Genomic DNA, 16,463 nt, shown 5'->3' with positions numbered 1-16,463 from the left:
CAAGATTGTATATTATAAGTGTAGTATATGTAACATAGAGTGTATACTTTATATATAGGGACAACTATGTATATATACATCTTAAGGAGAAATATTTACGAAACGTGACGATAGTTTTATATTTATAAAACATTACATTACAAACCATATACAAAATTATTTTTGTATAAAAAATTACTTTTTTATTTTTTTAATTTTTTTTAAAATATTTTTTTATTTGTTTTTAATTTTTTTTTCGCTCAAAAATTTATGTATGAAATATGTATATTTCGCTCAAGGCTTAAAAAGTTCGCTCAACATTTAGTGTATGAAAACGGTATGAAAAATGTATAAAATGTGTATATCTCGTTCAAGGCTTAAAAAATCCGCTTAAAATTGTGTGTATGAAAACAATATGAAATTTGTATCTCGCTCAGTCTTAAAATTTCGCTCACTTTTTTGTATATAAAGTTCATGTTAGATTTCTGTAAAATTAATACAACTACAACATTGTATACAACTTTGATACAACATTCAAGACTTAAAATAATCACTTAAATTTTTGGATATGAAATGTGTATATCTTGCTCAAGGCTTAAAAAGTTCGTCAAATTTTATGTATGAAGAACATATGAAATGTGTATATCTCGCTCAAGACTTATAATTTCATTCACATTTTTCGTATGTAAAGTTCTTATTAGGTTTCTGGAAAATTAATACAACTACAAAAACATTATAACAACTTTCATACAATATTCATGGCTTAAAGTTTTTGCTCACAATTTTGTGTATGAAAATTATACTAAAAATTTTGCTCACACATACACAAAAATTTGAGGTAATTTTTTAAGCTTTTCAGCAAAAAAAAATAAAAAAAATTAATTTTTATTTTTAAAAAAGTATAATTTTTTTTTTAAATATATATTTTCTGGAAAAAAAATTTAAAAAAAAAGAAAAATCTATGAAAATCCGTCATATTTCGTAATATATCGTTATGTTTTGTAAATAAGGAAATCTATCGTCACGTTTCGTAAATATTTCTCCCTAACATGTATATATACGTAGTTTTCCCTTATATATATATACATGTTTAAGTTATATGCATTATAACTTAAGTTTATATATTTACTAACAACTTATGAGTATTATTAAAATTCAAGATTTTTTTTTCTAAGTATATAACTTTCTATTTTATAACTTAAGTATATGTATATTATAAATATATTCTAAGTATATTGTAGGTATATATGTTTAAGTTATATATATTTACTAACAACTTATGAGTATTATAAAATTCAAGATTTTTTTTTTCTAAGTATATAACTTTCTATTTTATAACTTAAGTATATGTATATTATAAGTATATTCTAAGTATATTGTAGGTATATATGTTTAAGTTATATGTATTATAACTTAAATTTTATATTTACTAATAAATTATGAGTATTATAAAATTCAAGATTGTATATTTATAAATATATATATAGTTATAACTTTCTATTTTATAATTTAAGTAGATGTATATTCTAAGTATATTGTAGGTATATCCCTAACTTAATATGAGTAATATTAACTTGAATACTTGTAAGAATATGAACACAAGTAAATAGAAGAAAGCACAATGAACCTTATATTTTATTTATTAATGGATAACTTTTATTTGCAAGTTGTAATTTTTTTTAACTTGCAAATATACTTGAGTTCCAACTAAGCAGTACAAGAATAAAATCACATTGTTGCAACCATTTCGGTAACATCCACCATATCATATTCATTCATTGGGATATCTTTCATGTCTTCAATTTGGTCTTCTTCACTTGCTATTAAAACTTCAATCTCTTCCTCTTCGCCTTCCACCGCCGCTAGCCTTTGGTTGCGCCGCTCCGATCTAATCCAATCGCGAATGCAAACTAGTACTTGCAAGCTAAATCCAAATAAGGAGTGTCTATGGTCTCTAATTTGTTGTCTTCCTCGGCTAAATGCACTTTTCGAGGCCACTATTGATAGTTGAACATTAAGGATATCCCGAGTCATTCTTGCAAGTACCGGATAACTTGCCTTGTATTTCTTCCACCATGCTAAGACGTCCACTTCATCGCTCATTTCCACCATTGGCTGCGTCAAATAAAAGTGAAGTTCATCAGAGTTTGCACTATTACTAGAAGGAGTAGTTATTTTACTCCAAATTCCTAAACTAGACATGCCATGTTCCATGTTTTTTAGTTTGAGAAGTAGATGTAGTAGGGCGTAGAGCAACGGGTGTGGTATTTTCTTCCAACTCAGAATAATGTGTAAAACAAATTTTAAGCTCAACATCTACTGCTTTCTCGGCCTCAAATAAAGATGGTTCCTCGATAGTAATATCTAAAAAACGATAAATTTGTCTAATCAACTCAACGGTAAAACAAGGATTTAGAATAGAACCCAATATAAATAAAGTTGGGAAAATTAATACTTCTTACATTTTCCCCTCATACTATGGATAGCCGCTTGATAACCTGGTTTTTCCCTATATCATATAAAACTTTAGTTATTTCAGCTAAGTATGCTAAAATTCCGGTAACTGCGGGATAGAATTGTCTGAAAAAAGCAAGAGTAGCATTGTAATTTTTTTCTAAAAGTCCTAAACATTCCACAACATCTTCTCAGTCGGAATTATTTAACCACTCACTCATCTCCTCATTGTGATTGTTGTGAGTATTTTGTATGGGAACCCTATAATCATATGCTTGTTGCAACATTATATAAGTGTAGTTGCACCTAGTATCAATTTCAACTTAAATTTTCTTAGGTGTAAGACCAACACTCACACATTGAATATTAAAATATCTAATTTTAGCCCTATTGGCATTACAAAAAAGAAAAACAATCACATCTCTAACCTTTTGAATAGGATCATCGAATAACTTAAGACCATCTTTAACAATCAAGTTTAAACTGTGACAACTACATCTCACATGGAAAATATTTTCTAGTGGAGGGTTTAATTCCTTTTTTTATAAGGCCAACCGCCGATGTATTGTTAGAAGCATTATCTAAAGCAATACAAAGTGTTTTTTGGTAAATATTAAAAAAGTTCATAGTAGTTGTTATTCCTTGCGCTAAAAATTTGCCGTCATGACGACCCTTCCCTTCATCATATATATATATAAGCTATAATTCTTTTTTGCATCACCCAACTATCATCTATCCAAAGACATGTAATAGCAAAAAAATCTAACTTATTAACACTAAGACCAAGATCGGCGGTAAGGGAAACATTACAATTTAAACAATTAAGTACATGCCGCAAATAAAATTTATACCTTTTATATAAATCAATAAGATCCGCTCTACAAGTACTTCTAGGAATACCCTCAAACATTAGATTATAACTACGTTGAATATAAGTAACAAAACCCGGCCCCGAAGGGAAGGAAAATGATAAAGCATCATAAGCTACCATTTTAGCTATCTCTACATGGTCTTTCTTTGTTGTAGCTAAAAGTTTTTTCGGTATGTGGGTTTATTATTTTTTGAATACCCTTGGAACTCGTTCGCTCTCCCCAAACATCCTTATGTTTTGCCGCTAAATGACTCGATAGTGAACCCGTTCTCCCATCTTTATTGTTCCTACACTTGAACACAAATGTTTTTTCACATATATTACATGTGACTATTTCATACTCCCTATTTTTAGTCATATAATTCCAAACTTTAGAGGTTGGCTTACGAGCGAGTTTTGGCAATGCATCTTGTGTTTGTGATTGTTGTGCTTGTGTATCTCCTATCAGATGTTCCGGTGATTGTGTTTTATCATCATCAACTTGATGAAAGGTTGGGCCAAATCGGTGTTCCATTACTTCGCTATCTAAAATTGAATTATTTTCACTAATGTCATAACCTATATTAGGTGTTTCACCCACAAATATTTCATCCATGTTTTCCCTCCTCCTACCACTACTACTACTACCACCAAAGAAGCCCCGTCTCTTCTTCATAATTAAATCGCAAGAAACTAAATCGCAAGAAAATAAATTGTAAGAAATTAAATTGCAAGAATTAAATTGCGTAAATTAAAGATAGAGTTGGAACGAAGGTCCCAAATTGCCGGAATAAATTTCGACAATACAAACGTTGAATTGAAGGCGGTTAGAATTGCAAATCCACCAAAGCTTTGAAGCTACTTCGGATTGTTGCAATTCTCCAACTCCACCAACACTTTGTTTGTTTAATTGCAAAATATAAAATTGAAACTTGAAGAAAACTTTATAGTGTATAATTGAGAAAAATTGTAATTTTAAAGTGGCTAGTTGTTGCAAAATAGCTATAAATTGAGAGAAAATGTAGAGAGAATTGGTGTGGATGAAAATAAAATGGAGAATGGTTTATATAGAAGTGGGGGAGAGGTTAAAGTGTTAAAAATAAAAGTTTGGGGGTTAGGAGGTGGTGGGGGGCCAAAAATCTGATTTTTGGCCGTTGCCAACGGCTAATTTTGCAAATTGCTAACGGCTAGTTTGGGCAGAATTTTTTTTTTTGACCAGTTAACCGGTCCCAAAATTTCCAAACTGTAACTGGCCCGTCTATAATGGGTGACCGTCAACCGGTAACCGGGAATTCAGGTCCAATTACGGGGGCGGTTTAGCCGGTTCCGTTCACCGATTAAAATCGGTCCGGTTGACAGGTTTAGATACAACAACAATAACATATCCAGTATAGTCCAAATCAGGTGAGTCTGAGGAGGGTAGAGTGTAGGTAGAGTGTAGGTACACTAATAATCTACTTGATTAAAACAATACTAGCATATTTCTGTTTCCCCTGAAAAAGGCTATCCGATTTTTTTTTCAAGTCATATGTAGTAGATGCTATCAGTACACTGCCATTAAATAACATGTTGCAAGTGGTCCACTCCAGAGGATGGAGTTCGAGAAAGAGACAATTCAACCTCTACGAATTTTTCATGCGGTCCAAGAAGTGGTTGTTTGTCCATTTCTTCCCTTTAATAGCAGTGCGTATCTATGCCAACAAAAAAAAAAAAAAAAAAAATCTAAAAACAAAATGAAAAGGGGTCAGTCCCACAAATGCCCTATTTCGGCAGTGATCTTTAATTTTTGTCCCTCGAATCGTTGGTCTTTAATTTTTACCCTTCGACACTTTAAGTAAGAAAAAAATGGCCGAGAATATCCCAGACATTCTGGGTTCGAACACTAACAGAGTAAAAAAAAAAAAAAAATCCAGGGCAAGATTTTCATAGAAACTATGTCTTGTCCAGCATAGTTGTGTAGTAATTAAGTTACATACAAGCTATGCCTAGTCCGACATAATTTATAGAACTTAAGTTATCCTACAGAACTATGCCTTAAGGCATAACTTTGTCCAGAATAGGCATAGTTTCAATGAAAATCTTGTTATACCCCAATTTTAACCGAGAGTCAAAATGGTTTACAACATTCCGATAATTCCGAGGTTAATTAGAGTTAAGGAGTCGCCACCTAATTATTTATGGTGAATTAGAACACCTAAAGTTCATTAAAGTTATTTCTAAAGTCAACTCCATTTTAAAGTCTACGAAACCAAAAAATCTAAGTAAGGATTTAACTAATCTAAAGGGAAGGTCTTAGGCACCCTTTAAGATCCATTAATAATGATTAACCGACCAGACTTAAGTTGAGAAAAATTGAGGCTGATTGTTGTATACAAATGTGGAAGCATTTTAAAAATACAAATATCATATTAAAAAAGTAGTGAACTAAATAAAGTTTAGGGAAAACATTTGTGCATTTCGAAAGTTGTGATTAGCTTAACATAAGTTCAATATAAACTATGCAAAGATCGTTTTAACAAATACATGTTTCAAATATTGGAAAGGAGCTACAGTGGAAAAGTTATCCATAAAAACTAGTTTGCTTTTTTTTTTCTCTCAAAACAAGCTAACGTTTAGTGTGTAAAATTTGTGATACTTTGAACGCATATCTTTTCTTTCTAACTAAAAACTCACAAGAGGAACAATTAAACCCCACTTGATTTAAGACCTAAATTGCTGATTAAGACATCCTAATATGGATAAAATGGGACTTGGTTAAAATAAAGCAGTTAAGCATTTTATAATAACTACACAACTAGGTAGAATGTTAGTCACACCAAACATGTAAACAAGGAGCATCAACAAATAAATAAATTAGCCAAAATAGGCTCCCGACAGAAAGATTTGATTATTTTGTGGCTCTCTTTACGCGATGTAAAACTGGAAATGATCGAGGATGCACGGGCTCCATGTGGTAACAGCGTCGTTGAGTCTCAAAGTGAAACTCTTCGGCTCCGGTGTTCATGCAAAAGAAAAGAAAGAAATGACGAAGTTAGAGAGAAATCTTACTGTCAAAAGGTAATAAAGAATCAAGCAGTAAACCATAACATGATTCTCATGTAAGGATATATATGAAGACCTTAGCATATCTTTTGCATACTCAAGCAGATTCCCGATACCAAATATGACCAACTATAACAGATATGAAAGAACATTTTTTTTTTAAAGAGAATAGGTACTTCCATACGAAGACAACAAGGAAGACACTGAAATCACATTTTGAAAAAAATAGATAAGCATCAAGTCTCAACTACGTCATCATCCTGGATTTCAAGAAGCTTAAAGAGACAATTTCTACTATTTTGGGGCAAGGCTAGAAAGACGCAACTTCTGCTAGTGTTAGAAATAGAGGTTAATGTAAAATTAAACTATCCCATCTCCATACTTTGAACACAACTTCATTCTAGCTATTATAATTCAAACAAGCAGCTGTATAACTACAGCTATATATAATACTACAGTTGAAGGAAAATTCAACTTATTCATGCTCTTTTCATAACTCAAGCAAGGAACGAAAATGGCAGGGAACAACTATGATATATACATCCTATGGAGATATAATGGGACCAGGAACTACAACGCAAATCCATGAGAGTTATTCTTATACCATAACATGAGATTTCATAGTCAGATTTTGAGAGAACACAGTGAGCCGAAACACACTTCTAAAATCAAAAATCACATGAAGTGAATATATCGAAACCCAAAGACATGAAGTGAATATAAAATCATGTAAGGGGAACTAACAACTTCTCAACTTAACATGTAATACCAGTTTTAAACCACTACTGAATTGTTTTAATGCATTCTAACAACAAGATGAACAATACTAATTACACTCAATATTTTGACTGCAAATTCATGAAATCTATTTGCATAGCCTTTCATCTTTCCACATGAACCAGATTCAAAAATTTAAATTAAGCATAATGTTTAAGCTAAATCATTTATCAAGGGATTGAGATCAACACAGGGCAACACATAACGCTCGTTAAAGGCGACTATCCTACAGACAAATCACATACTCACATTAATAGCTAAACTAAGCTAAACATATGTTAAAAAACTGAAGTATAGGCTAGGCGGAACCAAAACACATACCGTGAACGAAACAAATCCTACATACTTTGATTGGCATACTTAGCATATAACCTTGACTAAATAAAATCTAAACTAATATATACATAAACACACAAAAATACTGGATTTTTTTTTTAAACAGGGGAAAAGAACTTTACATTCAGAAACTCTAGAAGCAGAGTTAACATGATTTAGTTTATGGAACTTTCATAAAACATATTCAGATATCAACAAATGGCAGAAACTAAGACATGAACCTTAATGTCTATTTACCATTCATCAGCTATAGCAGCTACACGAAATAAGAAATGCAAACATGTTTTTGAATCACAAATGGTAACAACAAGATATTAAAACATGATTTTTCTATGCTCATAGCATCAGATTTTACCTCTTATGGGTGCAGCGAACTAGGACGTCGAGGCCTCGAATCTACTCTCTCGTTATGAACAGATCCAAACCTTGAGCCAAATAAGTTCGAATAAAAGTGTTGAGGGTTCTAGCGAACTAAAGTTTTCGTACTTTTTGTGGGATAAATCGAGTGAGAAACTATAAAGAAAATAGAGAGCAAGGATCTGTATCCCGTAGAGTTATCCCTCTTTCTTCGGCTGAGCTCTTGAGACACTATTTATAAGTGTAAATAAAAAACCTAGGGTTTTAATTTGGGCGGGATCTTGAATTACCTAGGTCAAAAATCAGTTCAAAATCTGAACGTTGTAAGGATTCGCCAGTAACAAGATCAGAAAAATATGGAAGAAGACAAAACCAAATAAAGCTCTTGTACTAAAATGGCGAAAGAAAAATTATAAAGAAAATTGAGTTTAAACTCGCCAATCCGGATTCGATTTTCAACCAGAGGGGCATGCTTAGCACGAGATTTTTCAGGTCTTCCCGAAATGGTGAGACCTCCACTGAGCTTTTTGGTCGAGCTCTTGGAGCTTTCTATGGATGGGTATTGAGAGAGAGGAGAGAGCGGCTGAAGAGTTTGTGTAGGGTTTAGATTGATGATAGAATAGATATGGGCCGGATCGTTGAAATGGGTAATGGGCTGCTCATTTGGTGGGATGTTTCAGTTGGGCTTGACTGTTTGGGTCATTTATTCGGCTGAACTTTCATGGCCTTTCTTCCTTCATCTTAATAATTAACTTCTACAACTTCTAAGAGATTAGCTTGTATATATATTATGATGACAATTAGTAATTAATATGTAGAAAATAAGAACTTAATAAAGTGTTGACTTATAATTAATTTAACGAGTCCAAATCCGAAAATAAAATGATGACGAACCATAAAAATTTGTGATAACGTAATGCTAGTAATGTTGATAGTAAAATAGTGAAAATGAAAGTAACGATATTAATAGTAGTAGAAATAAAAATAGTATTGAAAATAAAGTATTTAGCTCGTTAATAAATTTGGAAGCTCAAGGGAATAAATTGGAATAAAGGAGGGATAAAATTGAGTGTCAACAAATCTTGACTTGCAAAATTATTATTTTTTTACTCTGAGAGGGCTCTAACCCAGAATGGCAGAATTTATGGTTTCATAGATCAGCAAATAAGGATACTTTGGCACATAAATTTCATTCAATGAGAACTAGGAAGAGAAAGTAAAGACCGAGGGACAAAAATTAAAGACCAGTCCATATTAAGGACAATCCGTGAAATTTTTTGAATAAAAAGTTCTGGCTGACTCCTCATGCTTAAGAGGCTTTTTTTCCCGGACTCTTATGTCCTGAACTAAAAGGGATGTAACCAACAAATTTCCGGGTCTTAGAAAAATAAATAATCAAGAAAGGAAAATTGAGTAACAAAATGTAGTATTTTGATTTCAAGAATGTTGAGTGTTACAATCTCTATATAATCCTCTAATTCTCCAACAATAATGTAAACTATGTTGAAACTTGAATTTGATTTAGATTCAAGGGCTTCAGCAGCTTAATCTTGAATCTTCGTATTTGAATTTGGACTTAGATTATTTGCCACAAACAAATAACTTGATCGTGAACGCCTTGATATTTGTCTTCGTTCTTAATCTTGAGCTTGAACTTGATTGCTTGAACTTGTAGCTTGTAGAAAAATATGTAGACTTTGATCCACGAACTCTCTTCTTGCTTCTTGTTCTTAATTCCTCCTCCTTTGTGAGTTGTGAGGACCCTATTTATAGTTTTAGGGAAGGTGCAGCGCTGTGATTTGATTGGCCAGAGCATGTCATCCGTATACATGGCACGATTTCATTGGCCTATTAATTTGACTTGGATTGCCACCTCACTTGACATGTGGCATGAGCCTGAATTTTAAGATGGGCTTGGACCTTGGGCTATCAAAATGAGCTCATTATTTGGAGCCCAACTAAATGGACTAGCCCGATGTATTTAGGATTAGATGAATAACCCAATCATATTAGCCACATTATTTGAACAATTTTCTTGAATTTAATATAGTCCAAATTAATTTATGGATTTTTATCCAATAAGATTTAAATGTCTACGGGGGAATTTGCAGGATTGCCCTTCGCTGGGGTGGTCTTTAAATTCTGCTCTTCGGGCAGAATTTTGCTGGGCAGATTTGTAAAATTCTGCCTTGCGATTTTTTTTATTTTTTATAACTAAGCTAGGGTTCGAATCCACAATCTTGAAGTGTTAGGCGAGGGGTAAAATTTAAAGACCACCAATTTGAAGGGCAAAAATTAAAGACCACCCCAAATAAAGGGCAATCCGTGCAAAAAAAAGAACTAAAAGTTCCAGCCATTTTCTAAGTATTGGACTTTTAATATGTTGGGAGAAGGCCTCCTTAATTCTTCCTTATATTATTCCCCAATCTAATACATGTACAACACTGATCTGCTCTAACCTTAGTTGCCATGTGAGATATTGCTGATAAAAGGAGTCTCTATTCTTTTTATCTTTAGTACAAAAGGATTTTGAACTTCATAATTGCCAAATAAACTTGAAATCAAAATTGGAATGAAACTGTTACAAGTTACAACACATAACTGGACATCCTGTTTGAAAGACATGTTAAAAATGGAAATATAAAGAACATAGAGGATAATCATGTTTAGTAGCGAAAGTTTTTGTTGTCTTTATCCTGAAGTACCAATAAACTGCATCAAATATACTCAAAAAGCCTTAGAATGTTGCAAAATTCCTTCTTAAGATGACATATTTCTTCTACTAAGTAGAGTAGATATGAAATCATCCAATGCTTTAACAGAAGAGCCCTTAAAATTCCCCTCTTCTTTAACAGCTCCTCTAATGCACATCCCAATTTCATTAGCCTTTTCCTTCATTTCTTTCCCTATTCCATTTTTACCCAAAACAATGTCTACCACTTTCTTCACATCCTCTTTTTCAACAACACTTGAAAACCCTTTAGTTAACTCAACGCAAACCCCCATTTCTTCCATTAACATCTTTGAATTAAATGCTTGTTCAGCAGCCAAAGGCCAACTAATAATAGGCACCCCTTGGTTCAAACTCTCCAATACCGAATTCCATCCACAGTGAGTCAAGAATGCGCCGGTTGAATTATGACTCAAGATTTGCAATTGGGGTGCCCAAGATTTCACTATTAGACCTTTTTGGCTCTTTAACATTCTTTCTTGATACCCTTTTGGTAACCATTCAGATCTAAACTCACCTTTTATGTCAAATCCAATAGGTGGCCTAATCACCCAAATGAATGGAACTTCACTTTCTTCCAACCCCAAAGCCAATGCCATCATTTGAGAAGTACTAATTGTGTTTTGTGAACCAAAAGATATGTAAAGAACAGAGCTTTGAGGATGTTTGTCCAACCAAGAAATACATTTTTCAGGTGACAATCCATGATCTTTTCCAATTCTTGGTTCAAAGATTTGATCTTTTTCACCTTTCTTGAGAATACATTGTGGAAGCAAAGGTCCAATACACCAAACAGGAAGTTTAGTCAAATTCTTGATTGCTTTTATTCCCATAGGCTCAATTTCCTCAACACTATTACACAAAAATCCTAAAGAATCAAAAGAAGGTGACAACAAAGATTTCAACACTTTAGACCAAGGGTCATTACCATTTGCTGATTTCATAAAAGGATGAAGTTGATTAACAGAAAAAAGAGAACAAGAATCATCAAATCCTGGCATTTTAAAAACACCATCAATAGCTAATAAGTGTGGAAGATTTAGCCATATTGATAAATATGCTGCTGTCCCATATGCACCAGCAGTAGTAAAACTTACATGAAAAATACCACAAGATTTTGCAACTTCACTGGCAAATCCCATAAATGTATCAGATATTATACAAAGTGGAGACTTACCATCTTTTTCAATAATCTCTAAGATCAATTTTTTAAGTGGATCTTTAAGAGAGAATGTAGAATTGAAAATTGTCACCATGTCTTTTAAAGGCAAGGCTTCTGTATTTTCTGTATTGGGTGGTAAACCATGATCAGAACTATTATAAGGTAGTGAAACTAAAGAAATATTATTTGGATTTTGTATTTGTTGTGTTGAATCTTTGGCTATGGTGGAACTAAGATATTTGATATTAAAAGGGGTACTAACTATGGTGATTTTGTAGTTAGTTCTTTCTTGGATTTTTTTGGCTAAGGCTAAGAAAGGAATCATATGGCCAATTGCAAGAAATGGAAACATTACAATATGTTCTTGAGGGTCTCCCATTTTTTTCCACAAATTATTGGAAATTGTGGAAATTTTATTAGGACAAGAAGAGCTAGAAGGATATGTATAGAGTGAGAAGAAGGCAGAAAACAAATTGGATTGTGTTTATGGTGACCATTCCGAAGTAAATATATTACACTAAAGCCAACCTATTTTTGATTTCTTAAATGATGGCCACTGTTACTTAGCACAGGAGAATCAGTTCCTTTATTAAAGTTCAACAGTATATTACATGAGTTAGGCAAAATCTTAAAAAGTCAAAAATTGACTAGATAGAATTCATCCCCCTAGCCTAAGAATCATAATTCATTCCTTAAGAATAATTAGAAAATTCACTTAATAAAAATTGAAAAGTTGGTTTGTATAAATATTAAAAAAAAAAAGAGAGTAAATACCTTATACCCATAGGTGTTTATTAAAAGGAGCATTTGAGTATATGTACTAACTTTTACTATGTTAAAATGATACTAGTATTTAATTGGATATGAAGTTTGAAAAATAAAATATTGATATACAGACTAAGTATATTAAATGCATTTGGAGTATCCTATGTTGATATCTTTGATATTGATGTCAAAAAGCATGTCAATTTTAGAATGATTTTAGGCAGTATATGCTGTCAATAAATAATTCTTAGATTATCCGGTTATCTTTACTTGTTATAGTCGGTGACATATCTTAATTGAAAATTTTAAATCGCATTTTTAAACATATTTTACGTGTAACTATCCTATGAATGACTTTATTGTAAAAAGTATTTCACACCGATAAGTGTATAATTTCAGAATATGTTGTACTTTATTAAAGTTGAAGTGCAATGGTATTTCGGAAGATATTTGGTTAGGGGCATATGAAGAATTTAGAGTTCCTTGTGGAAAAAATGTATCGATATCACATATGTGGATAAATGCAGTCCACAAATTCCTTGTGTGCCACGTTCAAATATGGCCCAAACAGTAGGTGCGTATGCCATGAAGTATTTGGTTTTTGGTAGGTCATGACTTCTATAAAGTCCTATAGGAAAGTGGCATGAAATCTGTTTTTTGTAAAAAATTATAGTAGATCTGACATTTATTCTTGAGACCTAGAAAATTACACCATAAGTCACGATATTATAATTACGCATACAAATAGCATAACTTTTCCAATTCATCAAAAATAACACCATTTATTGCATTTATACATGTTAGAGAAATATTATAAGGAAAAAAAATTCCCCTAAATGAGGGAGTATCATTTATCCCTCTCGTTTAACGGATAAACCCTTTGTTTTATTATTATCTCTCTTCTTTAATCGATCATCTATATTTCTCACTTCTATCTCTTCTTGAACCTATGCTTTCTCCATCTCCAATTGCTTATCTCTCCATTCATTTCCATTTTCTTTCTTGATTGCTTCAGGTTACAGAAAATTTATGCTAGACAAAATATATTTAATGTATTTGTAATCATCCGCATATACAATATAATACCTTCAATATATAGAATATAATTTACTATACAATGTATAATAAAATTATACGATGCTATAAAATTATATATAGTGTATAATCAAATTATGTAAGTTATATCTAATTTATTATAAAAGGTGTAATAAATTATACGAATATTATTCCATGTATAACATTTTTATTATACTACATATAATAAAAATTAACATTAAAATTATTGTACTCCTGTTCCCCACCATGTTAAATGAAAATTGTGATTTTATTTTTCATGGAACAATGAAAGAAGATGAGAATATGAAGTAAAAAAGGTAAGGAACAAATATTTCAGAATATGGAGGAATTGAGGTATGAATCCATAAAAAAGTAGTTATTCCATGAACGAAAAAATTGGGATTGGTGTTATTCACGTCTAAGTTTCCTTATATATAGCAATTTGATTTACTATAAAACACTTAACTTGCCATGTAATGTTTAATAGCATTTACGTGCTAAAATTATGTAAATATTATTATAGTATTGTCTACTTACCTTTTTTTCCCTTTATTCTTCTCACTAGTTTGGGATAACCCATGTTGAGCACGGACCCAATAACATGACATGGGCAAATAGTCACTTTGTGAACCGTTAATCAATCTTTAGTTAAGTTTTAGCCACTTTTAATGCGAACTACTCCCTCCGGATCAAAAAAAGAGTTCACTTAGCCATTTACACACCCCTTAAGAAAATACTAACTCCTAGACAAAAATAAGTAATTTGACTAAACTGCCCCTAATTAAATAGACATTGAGATTTGATCATATAACACTTAATAGGAGCAAATATGGAAAAACAAGGTTAATTCTTTCTTGATTTGCTAAGTGGGCTCTTTTTTTTATCCAAGAAAAAAAAGGCTAAGTGGATTTTTTTTTTTTTTTATCTGGAGGGAGTATCATTTAAACAATCATATTCCTAAATTAAAACATGAAAAATCTAATTTTTTTTTATGCAACTTAAAATATAAAGGCTCCAGAAAATGTTCCTGGAGTTGAAACCGGCATGACTCAAATTATACTCGAGAAAAAAGTTTAAGATGTGCAGTTTAAATTTGAAAAAAAAAAAAAAAACATTGTGGAATGTTTATCAGTTTAAACTCTAAAATTTGAGTTTACTTTTATAAGTTCGAACTCTATATTTTTTATGTAACTCTATGACAGAATGTTGGAGTTTCAACTGTATAAGTTTGAACTCCAAGACACAATCTAAAAGGTTCATTTATCAAAAAGATATTTGTAAGCTTATTCGAATTGTAGGACACAATCAGAGGGTTTCAATTGACGTTATCCTTGAGTTCAAACTCAAATATTCTATCATTATTTAATTCATGATATCTCTTTTAAAACTTTATCATTATTTAATTCATGATATCTCTTTTAAAACTTTATCATTATTTCACATTATGATACCTATATGAAACTCCATAATAAATTCGTGGGAGCAGTGATGATCATTGCACAAATAAAATAAAAAAATCATGGTGCTTCATCCAACATCAAGTCCCCAGCCAGTTGCTAAGTTCATTTCAAATAATTAAACTTCTTTTTGAATTGTAAATTCAATCCAGTGATCAACTTCAGTCGTGGAGTTCCGTAGAAACTAATCCGACAAAATCGATTAAACAAAAATAACAAAAAGATGCCTCCAATTGTTCCATTGAAATATTAATCACTGCAATGTACACCGTGATATAGATCCACATATTACAATTTTCTACAGATAAAGTTAAGACGCTCAAGGAGAGGGATTAAATAGTCAAACAATAAAAAAGTTTACAAAGAAGGTACAGTAATTTTTTTTTCTAGCCATTGATCACGCAATTAGCCATTAATATTTTTTCTAATTTGACACAAGTAGCCTCCTTCCAAAATCAAGACTCCAATGAAGAGAACTAAATAATTGCGTCGGCCCCATGTTTTGTCCCCAACTTTTGAACTAATTGAGTTCTGGCCCAGACTCCAGAGAACTCCAACACAAGGCCAAAGAGAAATTATGAAGAAAATTGAGCCTCTTTAAGCCAATTAAATCAAGGTGTTCTACCTTTTATTCATCAGGTACAAAAGTCTGCAGCACACAAAAAGGTTAAATGTCTGAAATACCCTTGAAACAGCTAGTTAATTCCAAGGACAGATGTGGTAATTATCATAAGATTTTGTTTTTATGACTATTAGAGGAAAAGTACAATGCCAAGAGCTTAGATGTACAATCCAATGATGCAAACTCAAAGGTGAAATCCTATTATGCCCTTGACCAGGGTTAAACAAAGAGTTCAACTGTTGCTTCTATATAGGTAGTAAGTAATTCAGGTTATACCGTAATCTTCGATCAAGTAATTAAATCAAATTCATAAGAAAAAAAATCTTTTACATTGATATTGTTGGGCTAAATCAGTTCAAAAATAGTATGGTGTGATATTGTTCGTCTTGGTTCAAGTTCACATGATTTTTTTGCAAAAGGTCTTACACTATTAAGAGTATTCAACGCCTTTTTTTAATCAATAGGATCGGACCCTATGCTATCGCTCACAGTTTCTATATTCGTCTTGCCGAATGGGCAATTCGCAGGAGTGCCCTTATTTTGGGGTGGTCGTTAATTTTTGCCCTTTGTTAGAACTTCTTGATTTCGGATTTGAACTCCCGCTCAGTCAAAAATTTTTAAAAAAAATTCGCAAGACAAAATTTTGCTTGAACGTATTTTGAAGGTGAGTAGAATTCTCCTGGTATTTGCTACATAATGGAGCTGGAACAAAGTGTAAACTTAAGCAGGCCTGTTTAGTAAGGCTAGCAACCACAAATTTCACTGGGGCAGCGCATAGCACATCGATCCTGATAAACATTGGGCAATTTGTAGGATTGTCCTTCGCTGGGGGTGGTCTTTAATTTTTGTCCTTTAAAATGGTGGTCTTTAACTTT

The 16,463-nt window shown here is 32.1% G+C and overlaps 1 protein-coding gene across 1 annotated transcript; it reads right to left on the bottom strand.

The window, feature by feature from the left end:
* Positions 1-10,272: 10,272 nt before the first annotated feature.
* Positions 10,273-12,175, bottom strand: LOC132640753 (UDP-glycosyltransferase 92A1-like). The gene has a single exon (XM_060357508.1). The coding sequence runs from the start codon at positions 12,065-12,067 to the stop codon at positions 10,556-10,558; it is 1,512 nt and encodes a 503-aa protein (XP_060213491.1). The 5' UTR covers positions 12,068-12,175; the 3' UTR covers positions 10,273-10,555.
* Positions 12,176-16,463: the final 4,288 nt, after the last annotated feature.

This window comes from Lycium barbarum, chromosome 5 (assembly GCF_019175385.1).
Source record: "Lycium barbarum isolate Lr01 chromosome 5, ASM1917538v2, whole genome shotgun sequence".
Lineage (NCBI taxonomy): Eukaryota > Viridiplantae > Streptophyta > Magnoliopsida > Solanales > Solanaceae > Lycium > Lycium barbarum.
Note: the sequence above shows the minus strand (reverse complement) of the source record. Positions and strands in the feature narration are given on the sequence as shown.

Excerpts from the sequence above, each read along its gene's own strand:
- LOC132640753 (XM_060357508.1), bottom strand. The coding sequence starts at position 12,067 with ATGGGAGACCCTCAAGAACATATTGTAATGTTTCCATTTCTTGCAATT.